General features: G+C 44.4%; 1 protein-coding gene across 4 annotated transcripts in view; it reads right to left on the bottom strand.

The window, feature by feature from the left end:
- The window catches only part of LOC137372567 (potassium channel subfamily T member 2), a 921,357-nt gene that overhangs the window by 453,861 nt on the left and 450,525 nt on the right, over nt 1–16,971 (bottom strand). For all 4 annotated transcript variants that reach the window (XM_068036495.1, XM_068036496.1, XM_068036497.1 and 1 more), the window contains 2 exons: nt 11,380–11,544; nt 8,154–8,290 (listed from right to left, as the gene is read on the bottom strand). In XM_068036495.1, the coding sequence (XP_067892596.1) occupies nt 8,154–8,290; nt 11,380–11,544 (302 nt within the window). The remainder of the gene's footprint in view (nt 1–8,153; nt 8,291–11,379; nt 11,545–16,971) is intronic.

Below are 16,971 nucleotides of genomic sequence, written 5' to 3'. Positions count from 1 at the left end.
AGGCCGCAACTGAAGCACTGTGTAAAGTTTTGGTCTCCTTACCTAAAAGGTAATATACTTGCCTTGGAGTGGTGCAACAATGGTTCACTTGATTGATCCCAGGGATGAGAAGGTTGTCCTATGAGGAGAGATTGAGTAGAATGGGGCCTATATTCTCTGGAATTCAGAAGAATGAGAGGTGATCTCATTGAAATGTATAAAATTCTTTGATGGCTTTTTTTTATTTGTTAATAGGATGTGAGCGTCGCTGGCAAGGCCAGCATTTTTTGCCATCCCTAATTGTCCTTAAGAAGGTGATGATGAGCCGCTTGACAGGACAAATGCTGAGGGGCTGTTTATCCCTGGCTGGTGAGTCTAGAACTAGGGGTCAAAGTCTCAGGATAATGGGTGGGCCATTTGGGCTGAGATGAGGAGAAATGTCTTCATTCAGAGGGTTGTGAATCTTTGCAACTCTCTACCCCAGCGGGCTGTTGATGCTCAGTCAATAAGTATATTAAATATAGAGATCAGTAGATTTTTGGGAATTAAGGGAATCAAGGGATATGGGGATTGGGCAGGAAAGTGGAGTTGATTTACAAATGTAGCCATGATCTTATTGAATTGTGAAACAGCCTCGAGGGGCTGTATGGCTTACTCCTACTCCTATTTCGTATGATCTTAGGCCTCATTAATTATGCAATAAATGCGGTATTTCAAGTTTTCTATCAAGCATCTTCCCATAGAACCATGGCTACAATAGATTTTACTATGTCAAATCCATTGTAGATGTTATTTCCCAACTTCACACTGCTGACAGGAAACCTTGCCTTCTGGAAAAGCATATCATGAATTGTGCACAATATTCTCACTATCTAAAGTATAATGATGACCATTTCTGAAAAAAACATCCCGCAGATTTCCATTAATAGGGCATCTATATAACTCTTTGTAATGCTTAAAGCAGCTTAGAAAATGAAGTATAATTATTTATGTATACAAATTCCAGCAATCACTTAAACATTTTTGCTAAGTGCTATAGGTTTATATTCATGTAAGCTATGTATAAGACCACAAACTCAGATACTGCCTAAAATACACTGAGCAAAAAATCCCATGTAATGACTTTCAGACACTGGGCTAGAATGTAGGCTGCTGGATCTTGTAGTTGTCTGGCTCTGATAACATCTATTCGATCAGCTTTTCCATTAATCAGCAAATTAACAGATCCAGGGACAATTACAATAGCCGATAGCAGGAGTTTATCTACATGAGGCTGCCATTTCTCAGCGCAGCAGCGCATGCCAAGTTTCCACCCTATCCAATCAGCACACCATCCAAGTGGCATGTAGCAGGGCAGACAAGGCTGATCAGGCAATGGGTATTTCCCAGAACCAAGCTACCATTAAGGCCTTTGTTACCTCAAGAGCAACATCTCAAGATACTGGCCTACAGGTTGCATCTGGCAGAAGCACTGGAATAGGAAAATGAAAGACATATTTAGACACCCACAGGAAGAACAGTGTGAAGAGGTAGAATATCTTGGAAATTATTAAATGCAATGGTCATTTTCTGAGCCATCGGCACAGCTGTGAGGGAAGATGTTCTTGGTTGCAGATTGCCATGTAAAAGTTGGCAAAGCTCCCCTGAGGCCTCCTTGGTAAAACACACTCTTTTCAGGCAGAGCTCCTCATTGACATTTCCGTAAAATCTGAATGGCTTGTAAATTCTTTGGTGGTAATATCTTGTTGTGCAAATCCTCCTCATTCTCATTTCCTTCATCCTCGACTGCTCCTACTCTGCTAGTAAAATAGAGAATAGGGAAATCCAATTGGGAATCACATGTCTTTATCTCAGAACCTACACAGTTGGTGGGAAAATAATCCTGGCGGTCTCATAGTCTCTCAGGCTGTTTTTAGGTAAGGTCAGCTGTCTCTAGGTATTACACAAAAACACTTCAGTGGAATAATTGCTCTTCAAAGCTTCTCCAGGCTGCAGGCTCCAATGTAAAGTATTTTTGCCATTATCTGCTACGACAGGTATACTTCTTCCAATTCATTCCAAGTCACTCTTTGTGGATTGGGAGTAAAGGTTGTAGGTTTAGCCACTGTCACACCAAGTCTTCCTTATTAGCATTTTTTTCAAATGAGCTTCAGGCAGCATCGGAAGCAGCAACACAGCTATTGTGAGATGGAACAGTTTTCACCCCACCCGCCACCATCACTCCTCTCAATTTGCAATCCTCCAAAAGTGCAAACATCATTCCAATTCCAATGATGTGCTGGAAATGGAATGTAAAATCAGGGCCAAGTCAGTGTAGGTTAAAGAGTGGGAAGTCATGCTTAAATAATTTATTGGATTTCCTTGAGCAAATGACAGACTAGTAGGCTGGATTTTACTGCATGCTTCAGGACCCTGAAGTTGGGACCAAATGGGGGTTTTGAGTCCGCACTTGCCAGGAGCGGGACTGGCCGAGCAATTTTCCCGGAGGCAGCCTCCTAACTGTCTGCCTCCAAGCTCGCCGTCTGGCAGGCTCTCAATGCTGTCAACCCAATCAGAGCGCATTCCTGCCGCCGGGGAACTTTCCCAGAGGCGGGATGGGAAGACTGTTGGCTTTTTTTTAATGTATTTGTTCATGGGATGTGGGCATCACTGGCTAGACCAGCATTTATTGCCCATCCCTAATTGCCCTTGAGAAGGTGGTGGTGAGCTGCCTTTTTGAACCACTGCAGTCCTTGGGGTGTAGGTACACCAACATATAGAGATATTGGCATAGGTGACAAAAGATTTTGTCAAAGAGATAGATTTCAAGGAGGACTTAAAGGAGGAGAGAGAGGTAAAGAGAATTCCAGAGCTTAGGGCGTAGTCAACTGAAGGCATGACCGCCAATGGTGGAGCGATGAAAATGGGGGATGTGTAAGAGGCCAGAATTGGAGGAACACAGAGATCATTGTAGAGCTGGAGGATGTTACAGCTGTAAGCAGAAGTAAGAGTATGAAGGGATTTCAAAACAAGGATCAGAATGTTATAATTGTGGCATTGCCAAACCAGAAGCCAATGTAGGTCAGTGAGCACAGGGTGGGGGCAGGGGTGGAGGGGTGAACAGAGCTCTGTGTGAGTTAGGATATGAGCAGCTGAGGTTTGGATGAGCTTGAGGTTATGAAGGCTGCATGGTGGGAGGCTGGCCAGGAGAGCATTGTAATAGTTGGGTCTGCAGGTAATAAAGGCATAGATGAGATTTTCAGCAACGGACGAGTTGAAGCAGTAGTGGAGACAGACGATATTATGGAGATGGAAGTAGGTGGTCTTGGTGATGGATCAGATATGGGTTCTGAAGCTTAGCACATGGACAAAAGTGACACCAATATTGTGAATGGTCTGGTTCAGACTCAAACAGTGGCCAGGGAGGAGGATCCAGTTGGTGGCTAAGGAACAGAGTTTGTGATGAGGGCCGAAGGCAATGACTTTAGTCTTCCCAATATTTAATTGGAGGAAATTTCTGCTTATCCTATTGGACAATCAGTGTGTTGAATTGGAGGCAGTGGAGGAATCGAGGAAAGTGGTGGTGTTCCCATACATCTGCTGCCCTTGTCCTTCGAAGGAGACTTGGTGAGTTGCTGCAGTGCATCTTGTATGTGGTACACACTGATGACACTGTGTGTTGGCGGTGCAGGGAGTAAATGTTGAAGATGGTGGATGGAATGCCAATCAAGTGGGCTGCTTTGTCCTGGATGGTGTCAAGCCTCTTGAGTGTTATTGGAGCTGGGTGTCATCAGCATACATATGGAATCTGACATGCTTCTGGATGAAGTTGCTGAAGGGCAGCATGTATAGGAGAGGTGGGACTGTCTAGGTCTCGAAATACTTGGCTGAATTTTCCTGGCCCCATGGTTGTGGACTTGGAGGCGGGAGGGGACGGGATAATAGTGGGGAGCCTCATTGGGACGGCTCCCTGACGCATTCCTGCCGCTGGGGAACTTTCCCAGAGGCGGGCTGGAAAGAGAGTTGGCTTTTTTTTAAATTTATTCGTTCATGGGATGCGAGCATTACTGGCCAGGCCAGCATTTATTGCCCATCCCTAATTGCCCTTGAGAAGGTGGTGGTGAGCTGCCTTCTTGAACCACTGCAGTCCATGTGGTGTAGGCATACCCACAGTGCTGTTAGGAAGGGAGTTCCAGGATTTTGACCGAGCAACAGTGAAGGAACGGTGCTATTTCAAGTCAAGATGGTGTGTGGCTTGGAGGGGAACTTGCAGGTGGTGGTGTTCCCATGCATCTGCTGATCTTGTCCTTCTAGGTGGTCGAGGTCGTGGGTTTGGAAGGTGCTGTCAAAGGAGACTTGGTGAGTTGCTGCAGTGCATCTTGTAGATGGTACACACTGATGCCACTATGCATTGGCGGTGCAGGGAGTGAATGATGAAGGTGCTGAATAGAGGGCCAATCAAGCAGGCTGTTTTGTCCTGGATGGTGTTGAGCTTCTTGAGTGTTATTGGAGCAGGCAAGTGGAGCGTTTTCCATCACACTCCTGACTTATGCCTTGTAGATGGTGGACAGGCTTTGGTAAGTCAGGAGCTAAGTTACTCGCCGCAGAATTCCCTGCCTCTGCTGCTCTTGCAGCCACAGTACTTATATGGCTGGTCCAGTTCAGTTTCTGGTCAATGGTAACCCATGGTAACTGATGTTGATAGCGGGGGATTCAGCAATAGTAATGCCATTGAACATCAGGGGGAGCTCGTTAGATTCTCTCTTGTTTGAGATGGTCATTGCCTGACACTTGTGTGGTGTGAATGTTACTTGCCACTTATCAGCCCAAGCCTGAATGTTATCCAGGTCTTGCTGCATATGGACATGGACTACTTCAGTTATCTGAGGAGTCATGACTGGTGCTGAGCATTGTGCAATCATCAACGAACATTCCTACTTCTGACATTATGATGGCGGGTAGGTCATTGATGAAGCAGTTGATGATGGTTGTGCCGAGGACACAACCCTGAGGAACTCCTGCAGTGATGTCCTGGGACTGAGATGATTGACCTCCAACAACCACAACTATCCTCCTTTGTGCTAGGTATGACTCCAACCAGTGCAGAGTTCTCCCCCTGATTCCCATTGACACCAGTTTTGCTCGGGATCCTTGATGCCACACTCATTCAAGCGCTGCCTTGATGTCAAGGGCAGTCACTCCCACCTCACCTCTTGATTTCAGCTGTTTTGTCCATGTTTCGACCAAGGCTGTAATGAGGTCAGGAGCTGAGTGGCCCTGGCAGAACCCAAACTTAGCATCAGCGATAAGGTTATTGCTGAGCAAGTGCCACTTAACAGCACTGTCAACAACCCCTTCCATCACTTTGTGTACCATATACAAGATGATCTAGAGTAGGCTGATGGGGCGGTAATTGGCCGAATTGGATTTGTCCTGGTTTTTGTGCACAGGGCATACCTGGGCAATTTTGCACATTGCCGGGTAGATGCCAGTGTTGTAGCTGTACTGGAATAGCTTAGCTGGGGGCACAACCAGTTCTGGAGCACAAGTTTTCAGTACTATTGTCGGAATGTTGTCAGTCTTTGCTGTATCCAGTGCCTTCAGCCATTTCTTGATATCACATGGAGTGAATCAGATTGGCTGAAGACTGGCATCTGTGATGCCGTGGACCTTAGGAGGAGGCCGAGATGGATCATCCACTTGGCACTTCTGGCTGAAGGTGTTTGCAAATGCTTCAGCCTTGTCTTTTGCACTGATGTGCTGGGCTCCCCCATCATTGAGGATGGGGATATTTGTGTAGCCTCCTCCTCCTGTTAATTGTGTAATTGCCCACCACCATTCACAACTGGATGTGGCAGGACTGCAGAGCTTAGATCTGATCTGCTGGTTGTGGGATCGCTCAGCTCTGTCTATCGCATTTGGTACCACTGTTTGCTATGCAGGTAGTTCTGTGTTGTAGATTCATCAGGTTGACACCTCATTTTTAGGTATGTCTGGTGCTACTCCTGGCATGCCCTCCTGCACTCTTCATTGAACCTGGGTTGTTTCCCCGGCTTGATGGTAATGGTAGAGGGGGGATATGTCGGGCCATGAGGTTACACATTATGGTTGAATACAATTCTGCTGCTGCTGATGGCCCAGAATGCCCCATGGGTGCCTAGTTTTGAATTGCGAGATCTGTTCACAATCTATCCCATTTAACATGGTGGCAGTGCCACACAACACGATGGCGGTATCCTCAATGTGAAGAAGGGACTTCGTCTCCACAAGGACTGTATGGTAGTCACACCTACCAATACTGTCATGGGCAGTGAGGACGAGGTCAAATACGTTTTTCCCTCCTTTTGGCTCCCTCACCCCCTTGCCGCAGACCCAATCTAGCAGCTATGTGTGGAAAGAGATGCAGTGGTTTTTGTCGAGGTTCATCCCAAGCAGCTCTGTAACACAGGAGTCTGTGCTCTACGGGCTGTTCCCAGGGACGCACACCGAGATAAACATCAACTGGTGCTGGAGGACTATCAATTCGCTGAAAGACGCCCTTTGGTCTGCCCGAAACTTGCTGGTCTTACAGAGTTGTCCACGACCGAATGTTGCAGACTGGCACATTCCGAGGTCCAGGACTATGTGCTGAGGGACGCACTAAAGCTTGGGGCAGCCACAGCAAAGGCTCAATGGGGAAAGACCACTGTGTAAGGTCCCCCCATCAAGCTGAATGGAGGGACTGGATCCATGGGAAACCCCTCAAACTGTATCGGGAAACCTTTCCTTTGCTGTAAAATGTAAAAATGTATCTGGCATGACAAATGTAATAGAAGGGTTGTGAGGCAACTCATGACTGTATTGAAGGAAATTGACCTCCATTGCACTGTTTGTATTTTTTGACCTGGTGCTGTTTGAAACTGGTAATGTATTTTTTTTACAGATTTTTATGAATAAAGTATATTTTGGAAATTTAAAAAAATGTCCTTTAGGACTCAGCTCGGTCAGTAGTAGTACTACCGAGCCACTCTCGGTGATGAACATTGAAGTCCCCCACCCACAGTACATTCTGTGCCCTTGCCACCCTCAGTGCTTCTTCCAATCGGTGTTCAACAGGGAGGAGTACTGATTCATTAGCTCAGGGTCGGTGGCGGTAGGTGGTAATCAGCAGGAGGTTTCCCTGCCCATGTTTGACCTGATGCAATGAGACCTCATGGGGTCCGGAGTCAATGTTGAGAACTCCCAACTCTCTCCCGACTGTATACCACTGTGCCGCCACCTCTCGTGGGTCTGTCCAGGGATGGTGATGGTGGTGTTGGGGTATGATTCTGTGAGTATGACTAAGTCAGGCTGTTGCTTGACTAGTCTGTGCAACAGCTCTCCCAATTTTGGCACAAGCCCCCTGGTGTTAGTAAAGAGGACTTTTCAGGGTCAACAGGGCTGGGTGTACAATTGTCGTTTCCAGTGCCCAGATCGATGCCGACGGTTCATCCAGTTTCATTCGTTTTAGATTTTTCTCTAGCAGTTAGGTACAACTGAGTGGCTTGCTAGGCCTTTTCAGAGGGCATTTAAGAGTCAAGCACATTGCTGTGAGTCTGGAGTCACATGTAGGCAAGACCAGGTAAGGAAAGCAGATTGCCTTCCCGAAAGGACATTCGTGAATCAGATGGGTTTTTATGACATTCAACAATGGTCACCATTACTGAGATTAGCTTTTTTATAAATTCCAGATTTATTAATTGAATTTAAATTCCACAAGCTGCAATGGTGGGATTGAACCCATGTCCCCAATGCATTAGCCTGGGCCTCGTGATTGCTAGTCCAGTGACATTATCACAGCGCCACCACCTCCCCGATAAATTGAATCCAAGCAAGCTTTTCAGCCTGTGAACAGAATTTTGGCACGAGGGGTCATATTTACATTAAAGGACAACAAATGCAAATGGGAAATGTTGGAGGTCCTTTTTTCACTAAAAGGTTGGTTAAGTGTGTGAAACAGATTGCCAGCACAGTTGGTGGAACAAGAAACATTAATGGGTTTCAATAAGGAACTAGAGAGTTTCTGATCGACAAACAGGATTCAAGGTTATTAAAAATGCACCAATTAAATACCATAGATAGGTAGACGAGAGGAACGGCAATCTTCTCCTGCCTGAAACTGTTACCATGTAATTTTAGATTTCATTAGTACAAAGGAAAAGTCACCGTACACCTACTTGGCTCTCAGGAGGTCTTGGTCCTTCAATGCTGATCCCTGTAGGTAAATTACTCTTTGCGCCCACATTGGAATTTGCAAAACCCTTCGAACCTGTAAATCCATTTCAGTTGGACAAAGGATCACTACATAGTAATCCTGTAAGAAAAATAAAATGCTGTAAATACAGTTAGCAGAAAACAAGTATATTTTCTTTCATCCTTAGCATGAACAAAAAATAAGGGGAAACTCCTTATACTCATGACTATTTTTTAACTAACATTATCAAAAGGAAGTAATAAATGCCTGTACCATTTTTGGTTATTACTGATTCACTTGTTAATATGCATCTATAATTGATATATTAGTTAATTATTTTGTACTTAATGAGTTCCAAATGTTTTAAATTTCTTTTGTATAATTTATTAATACAGAGATACTGTCATTGTCATTAGCAATAACAATTTAAATATTGTTCTTACAATATATGCCAGGGTAAAGTCAACAACAATCTTACAGCTGGTACTGGATGCCTCATGTATGTTAGAGCTTCACCTCCCTTTATATCTATTTCGTAAGCTGGATAAGTGTTATACCGCCATGGCTAAACAATAATTTTGAAAGGAAAATAAGCCTCTTTCTTGGTAATTGAAGAACCGGTATCAGTAGATTTCTAAATGCCATACATCTCTCTCAAAAATAGTAAATGACTCCTCAAAAAAACCTGTATACCTTCATATATCCTACATATCATGAGTACTGAGCCAGTTTCTTTTTCAGGTGTGCTGTTATGCAATATGATTGGATGTCCAATGCAGAGCTGTTTGTTGTCATTATTTATTTGTGTTGATATATTTCTTATAAAATGTCCAGGGAATTTATTGCAGATAAAGCAATGCTCAACATCATGTATGGCACTTACCTGTATTGATTCTTGATGCTGCCAAACACATCTTCATCGATATACAGTATTCTGATTATAGTGTGATTTAGACCCCAGATTCATATACCATAAAACTACTTGCAACATTGCTGAAATTAACTGGATCCGTCTTACCATTAATTGGTAAATGTAAAAGATTTATTTTTCTTTAAAATCTACGTAAGTCAATGCCAACTGCGTAAACACTTAAATGGCCAAGATTCCTTACACAGTAGTAAATCAGTGCAAAAATTACCACTAAATGGAAAATCGCCCACGTAATCTTTAATCCTCCTGTTCCCTCGATCCTATTCCCACTAAACTGCCAATCACCCAACTTCCCCTCCTGGTCCTCATGTTAGCTGATATTGTAAACAGTTCTCTCTCTACAGGTGTTGTCCCTCTCTCCTTTAAATCTCTCCTCAAAAAACTAACCCTTGATCCCACGGCCCTTGCAAACTACCGTCCTATCTCTAACCTCCCTTTCCTCTCCAAAGTCCTTGAATGTGTTGCCAAATCCTTCCAAATCCATTCCCATCTTTTGTGGAACTCCATGTTTGAATCCGTCCAATCAGGTTTCTGTCCCTGCCCCAATACCCAAAGGGCTCTTATCAAAGTCACAAATGATAAATTACAAAGGTAAACTTTCCTTCCTTGTCCTTTTTGACCTGTCTGCAGCCTTGACACGGTTGACCACACCATCCTCCTCCAACGCCTCTCCACTGACATCTAGCTGGGTGGAACTGCTCTCATCTGGTTCCATTCTTATCTATCTAATCGGAGCCAGAGAATCACTTGCAATGGCTTCTCTTCCTGCTCCTGCACCATTACCTCTGGTGTCCCCCAAGGATCTATCCTTGTTCCTCTCCTATTTCTCATCTACATGTTGCCCCTCGGTGACATCCAAAAGCACAGCATTATTTTTCACATGTATGCTGATACTCAGCTTTACCTCACCACCACTTCTCTCGATTCCTCCACTGTTGTTAAATTATCAGACTACTTATCCAAAATCCAGTACTGGATGAGCAGAAATTTCCTCCAATTAAATATTGGGAAGACTGAAGCCAGTGTTTTTGGTCCCCACTCCAAACTTCGTTCCCTAGCTACCGACTTCATTTCTCTCCATGGCAACAGTCTGAGATAAAACCAGTCTGTCCGCAACCTTGGTGTCACATTTGACCCCAAGTATTAGACCATATTAGGCCATCACTTAGACCGTCTATTTCCACCTCCATAACAACGCCCGACTTCGCCCCTGTCTCAGCTCATCTGCTACTGAAACCCTCATTAATGCCTTCATTACCTCTCGACTTGACTATCCCAACACACTTTTGGCTGGCCTCCCACACTGCACTCTCTGTAAACTTTAGGTCATCCAAAACTCTGCTGCTGAAGCCTTAACACACACCAAGTCCCATTTCCCCTATCATCCTTGTGCTCTCTGACCTACACTGGCTCCTGGTCAAGCAACACCTTGATTTTAAAATTCTTATCCTTGTTTTCAAATCCCTCCATAGCCTCGCTCGTCCCTATCTCTGTAATCTCCTCCGACTTCACAACCCTCATAGATATCTGCACTCCTCTAATTCTGGCCTCTTATACATCCCTGAATTTAATCCTTCCACCATTGCTGGCTGCGCCTTCAGTTGCCTAGGCCCCAAGTTCTGGAATACCCTATCTACACCTCTACGCCTCAGTTTCTCCTTTAAGACACTCCTTAAAATGTACCTATTTGACCAAGCTTCTGGCCTTCTTACCTAATATCTCTTTATGAGGCTTTGCATCGTACTTTGTTTTATAATGCTCCTGTGAAGCGCCTTGGAACATTTTATTATGTTAAAGGCACTATGCAAATATAAGTTGTTGTTGTTGTTAATGCCTATACAAAGTGAAAATATTATTGAAATCCAGATGTATATTTATGTAATATTTCTTTTAGTGGTTTGATGAATATATTAGTAAACATTTGCATTATCTGGTGCACTGTTAAATCTTCCCATAAAACATGAATGGCTTAATTAAGTTTAGTAAATTCTAATACTAACATGCCATAAACAAAATACAAAAATATTCTCCCCTTCATTGAACATATAAAATTTATATGCATTTCTCATGATTTAATACATTAAAATAGTGAATTCCTTGATTATAATGAGTAAAATATAAGGTAGTGTTGATAAATGTGGTTGCAAGGGGACATCAACATGAGCCATATGGGAAAACAATTGAACTGTACTAAACTTACAAAAGATTCAATTGTATTTATTTTAAACTGGTTCCTTTAGTAGACAACAATGTGATTAGTACACATATTCTTTGTAACCTGCAGTCTGGGATGAGCGTAGAATTCATTCAAAAAATCCATTAGCAGATCAATCTTCAAAGAGGTGACACACAGCACAACATGCTTCTCTGTCTGAGCTCTGTGGCGACTATAGTTTCCTCCCGATTTCTGTCTCTCCATCCATAGATAAGCCAGCTGTTCAAACTACAGGACAGAACATTATTTACCAGCTTGCACAAGCAAAATAGGAAGATACAGTACATGATTAACATAGACACAAAATCAAGATGAACAGATCTTTTATTTTTCATTACTGTAACTAATCCAGATTGTAATGTTGTTAACTTATTGATGTGCATTTTGAATCCATAATTTACAGAGCCCTTTCCTATCCTGAGTGGTGTGAAACAGGGCTGTGTTCTCGCACCCACACTTTTTGGGATTTTCTTCTCCCTGCTGCTTTCACATGCGTTCAAATCCTCTGAAGAAGGAATTTTCCTCCACACAAGATCAGGGGGCAGGTTGTTCAACCTTGCCCGTCTAAGAGCGAAGTCCAAAGTACGGAAAGTCCTCATCAGAGAACTCCTCTTTGCTGACGATGCTGCTTTAACATCTCACACTGAAGAATGCCTGCAGAGTCTCATCGACAGGTTTGCGTCTGCCTGCAATGAATTTGGCCTAACCATCAGCCTCAAGAAAACGAACATCATGGGGCAGGATGTCAGAAATGCTCCATCCATCAATATTGGCGACCACGCTCTGGAAGTGGTTCAAGAGTTCACCTACCTAGGCTCAACTATCACCAGTAACCTGTCTCTAGATGCAGAAATCAACAAGCGCATGGGTAAGGCTTCCACTGCTATGTTCAGACTGGCCAAGAGAGTGTGGGAAAATGGCGCACTGACACGGAACACAAAAGTCCGAGTGTATCAGGCCTGTGTCCTCAGTACCTTGCTCTACGGCAGCGAGGCCTGGACAACGTATGCCAGCCAAGAGCGACGTCTCAATTCATTCCATCTTCGCTGCCTTCGGAGAATACTTGGCATCAGGTGGCAGGACTATATCTCCAACACAGAAGTCCTTGAAGCGGCCAACATCCCCAGCTTATACACACTACTGAGTCAGCGGCGCTTGAGATGGCTTGGCCATGTGAGCCGCATGGAAGATGGCAGGATCCACAAAGACACATTGTACAGCGAGCTCGCCACTGGTATCAGACCCACCGGCCGTCCATGTCTCCATTATAAAGACGTCTGCAAACGCGACATGAAATCGTGTGACATTGATCACAAGTCGTGGGAGTCAGTTGCCAGCATTCGCCAGAGCTGGCGGGCAGCCATAAAGACAGGGCTAAATTGTGGCGAGTCGAAGAGACTTAGTAGTTGGCAGGAAAAAAGACAGAGGCGCAAGGGGAGAGCCAACTGTGCAACAGCCCCAACAAACAAATTTCTCTGCAGCACCTGTGGAAGAGCCTGTCACTCCAGAATTGGCCTTTATAGCCACTCCAGGCGCTGCTTCACAAACCACTGACCACCTCCAGGCGCGTATCCATTGTCTCTCGAGATAAGGAGGCCCAAAAGAAAAAGAAAAAGAAAGAAGAATTTACAGTATCCATACAGATTGTATGAAGGGGATTATGAAGTCTTGCAAGGTTATATCGATTAATTTCTACAGAGCAGATGATTCAGAAGGATAGATTTTCCAATCAGCTACATCAAATTAGTGGGAGTAGAGTCTGTGTAATCAATGCAAAAAATAGGCAAAAGATCGCTTATGCCAACTTTCACCCATGTAGTGAATTTGCAATTTGTTGCCAAAGTTTGCAGCTGAATATAATAAAATTAGCCTTTGTAGATGTTATTTAACTGCCAATAAAATTTCTTAGTGTTTATGCCAATATAGAGTTCAGTCATATTCAATCATCTTCTTCATTGGCCTATTCTATTAGACTATTATAATTTAACAGCTACATAATTAGCTAAACATAAATAAAAACAAAGATTTTTCAGTGTTGTATGCAAAATTATTTAACAAATCTTTGACAATATTGGAATCAAGATCGCATTTGCTCATGCTTCCACCAATCAATACATTCCAACATTTGGGGACTCAAATTAATGAGACAACTTTGTGAACTCTTTGGCCTCCTTATCTCGACAGACAATGGGTAAGCGCCTGGAGGTGGTCAGTGGTGAGTGGAGCAGCGCCTGGAGTGGATATAAAGGCCAATTCTAGAGTGACAGACTCTTCCACAGGCGCTGCATATAAAATTGGTTGTCGGGGCTGTTACACAGTTGGCTCTCTCTTTGCACTTCTGTCTTTATTCCTGCCAACTGCTAAGTCTCTTCGGCTCGCCACTCTTTAGCCCCGCCTTTATGGATGTCTGCCAGCTCTGGCGATCACTGGCAACTGACTCCCACGACTTGTAGTCAATGTCGCAGGACTTCATGTCGCGTTTGCAGACATCTTTAAAGTGGAGACATGGACGGCTGGTGGGTCTGATACCAGTGACGACCTCGCTGTACAATGTGTTCTTGGCGATCCTGCATCTTCCATGCGGCTCACATGGCCAAGTCATCTCAAGCGCCGCTGGCTAAGTTGGGTGTAAATGCTGGGGATGTTGGCCGCCTTGAGGACTTCTGCTTTGGAAATATGGTCCTGCTACCTGATGCCAAGGATTCTCCAGAGGCAGCGAAGATGGAATGAGTTGAGACATCACTCTTGGCTGACATACGTTGTCCAGGCCTCGCTGCCATAGAGCAAGGTACTGAGGACACAGGCTTGATACACTCGGACTTTTGTGTTCTGTGTCAGTGCGCCATTTTCCCACACTCTCTTGGCCAGTCTGGACATAGCAGTGGAAGCCTTTCCCATGCGCTTGTTGATTTCTGCATCTAGAGATAGGTTACTGGTGATAGTTGAGCCTAGGTAGGTGAACTCTTGAACCACTTCCAGAGCGTGGTCGCCAATATTGATGGATGGAGCATTTCTGACGCCCTGCCCCATGATGTTCGTTTTCTTGAGGCTGATGGTTAGGCCAAATTCATTGCAGGCAGCCGCAAACCTGTCGATGAGACTCTGCAGGCACTCTTCAGTGTAAGATGTTAAAGCAGCATCGTCAGCAAAGAGGAGTTCCCTGATGAGGACTTTCCATACTTTGGACTTCGCTCTTAGACGGGCAAGGTTGAACAACCTGCCCCCTGATCTTGTGTGGAGGAAAATTCCTTCTTCCGAGGACTTGAAGGCATGTGAAAGCAGTAGGGAGAAGAAAATCCCAAAAAGTGTGGTCACGAGAACACAGCCCTGTTTCACGCCACTCAGGATAGGAAAGGGGTCTGATGAGGAGCCACCATGTTGAATTGTGCCTTTCATATTGTCATATTCAATCATACCCATAAAAAATGAGTATCCAGGGCTGTAAACAGTACACTATTTTCAGAACTTCATTTAAAAAGTCCTTGGGGAAGAATTATCATAGTTTTTTAATGATTTTTTGTTTACTGCTTCTCTCCTGTCTCCATTTCATTGTTCAGGAAGCTGTGTTCCAAGCATTCTGTCACTACCAATTTTTGATATACCACAATCTTGGAGCAGTGGGTTTTCCAATGTGTTTCCCCTTTTTCCTATGCTCATTTAGAGGAATAAGAAGAGCAGTGGAAGGATGCCAGAGACAGACTGCATCCACTTGCCAATAGCCTCCAATCCACATTTAGACAACGACCGCAGGTTCCATGTCAGGAGACATCAAGTTGCAGAGCTACATCATTTACTGCAAGGACACCTGCAACTAACAGATATCACTGATCCAAGGGAATTAACGGCTATAATAATTAAGCACAACAGCAAGCCACCTTCCTCAATCTCTTTCTGAGCATGCTGCAATACTGTCCTGTTGCCTGGGCCCCAAGCTCTGGAATACCCTCTTTGCACCTCTCTGCTTCTCCACCTTGCTTTCCTCCTTTAACACTCCTTAAAACCTACCTCTTTGACCAAGCTTTTGGTCATCTGACCCAACATCTCCTTTTGTAGTTCGGTGTCATACTTTGTTTCATAATCTTCCTATAAAGTGCCTTGGGATGTTTTATTATGTTAAAGGTACAATATAAATAAGTTCTTGTTGTTGTTCGGGGGATGTTGTCCTGAAGTGGAAAGCAGATCTTCACTCCTTGATGTGATGAAATTTTCCACCCCTTCTACGTTAGCAGCCAATCAACATGGAGTTTGGAGGGTTGCATGACTGCACCCCCTCACCACAGACCATGTTTGCGGATGATTGCACAATGTTCAGCACCATTCGTGACTCCTCAGATACTGAAGCAGTCCATGTAGAAATGCAGCAAGACCAGGCTTGGGTTGATAAGTGGCAAGTAACATTCGCGCCACACAAGTGCCAGGCAACGACCATCTCCAACAAGAGAGAATCTAACCATCTCCCCTTGACATTCAACAGCATTACCATTGCTGAATCCCCCACTATCAACATCCTAGGGGCTACCATTGACCAGAAACTGAACTGGAGTAGCCATATAAATACCGTGGCTATAAGAGCAGGTCAGAGGCTAGGAATCCTGAGGCGAGTAACTCACCTCCTGACTCCGCAAAGCCTGCCCACCATCTACAAGGCACAAGTCAGGAGTGTGATGGAATACTCTCCACTTGCCTGGATGGGTGCAGCTCCAACCACACTCAAGAAGCTCGACACCATCCAGGACAAAGCAGCCCGCTTGATTGGCACCCCATCTACAAACATTCACTCCCTCCACCACCGACGCACAGCGGCAGCAGTGTGTACTATCTACAAGATGCACTGCAGCAATGCACCAAGGCTCCTTAGACAGCACCTTCCAAACCCGCGACCTCTACCAACTAGAAGGACAAGGGCAGAAAATACATGGGAACACCACCACCTGCAAGTTCCCCTTCAAGTCACACACCATCCTGACTTGGAACTATATCGCCGTTCCTTTACTGTCGCTGGGTCAAAATCCTGGAACTCCCTTCCTAACAGCACTGTGGGTATACCTACCCCAAATGGACTGCAGCAGTTCAAGAAGGCAGCTCACCACCACCTTCTCAAGGGCAATTAGGGATGGGCAATAAATGCTGGCCTGGCCAGCGTCGCCCACATCCCATGAGTGAATTAAAAAAAAATGTTTTCTGCCTTGGCATTTAATGTACCAGCCATTGGGATTTGACAGACATTTTTGTTCCCTGAATAATCTTTGCAAAAGTATAAACAGACAGACGAAAAAATATTAGCAGTGTTTAGTACTGCTACCAAAATTTTTAGCCATATATGCTTGCCCTTAAATGTACCAGTAACACTTGTAGGCATCCAACCTTTGAGTTCCTAATATCAGGTCCAATATTGGGTGGAAACGCACGCATTATACGTAAATTAAGCTTATTCTGTAAAATCAGCTGCGGTCATCACACTCATAGTTGGGGTTGCTAATAATGCATTCCCAAAATAATGCCCAATCAGCAGTCTGTATCAAAGCTTATGTTTACATCAAAACTTATGGTACCGAATAGAAATACAGGGCTGGATTTTATGTTGAAACTGCAGATCCCGACATTGAGACCGGAAGCGGGTGCAGTTTCCATCGGAGCCATGAGCAGCCGGTCAAT

Source organism: Heterodontus francisci, chromosome 8, assembly GCF_036365525.1.
Source record: "Heterodontus francisci isolate sHetFra1 chromosome 8, sHetFra1.hap1, whole genome shotgun sequence".
Lineage (NCBI taxonomy): Eukaryota > Metazoa > Chordata > Chondrichthyes > Heterodontiformes > Heterodontidae > Heterodontus > Heterodontus francisci.
Note: the sequence above shows the minus strand (reverse complement) of the source record. Positions and strands in the feature narration are given on the sequence as shown.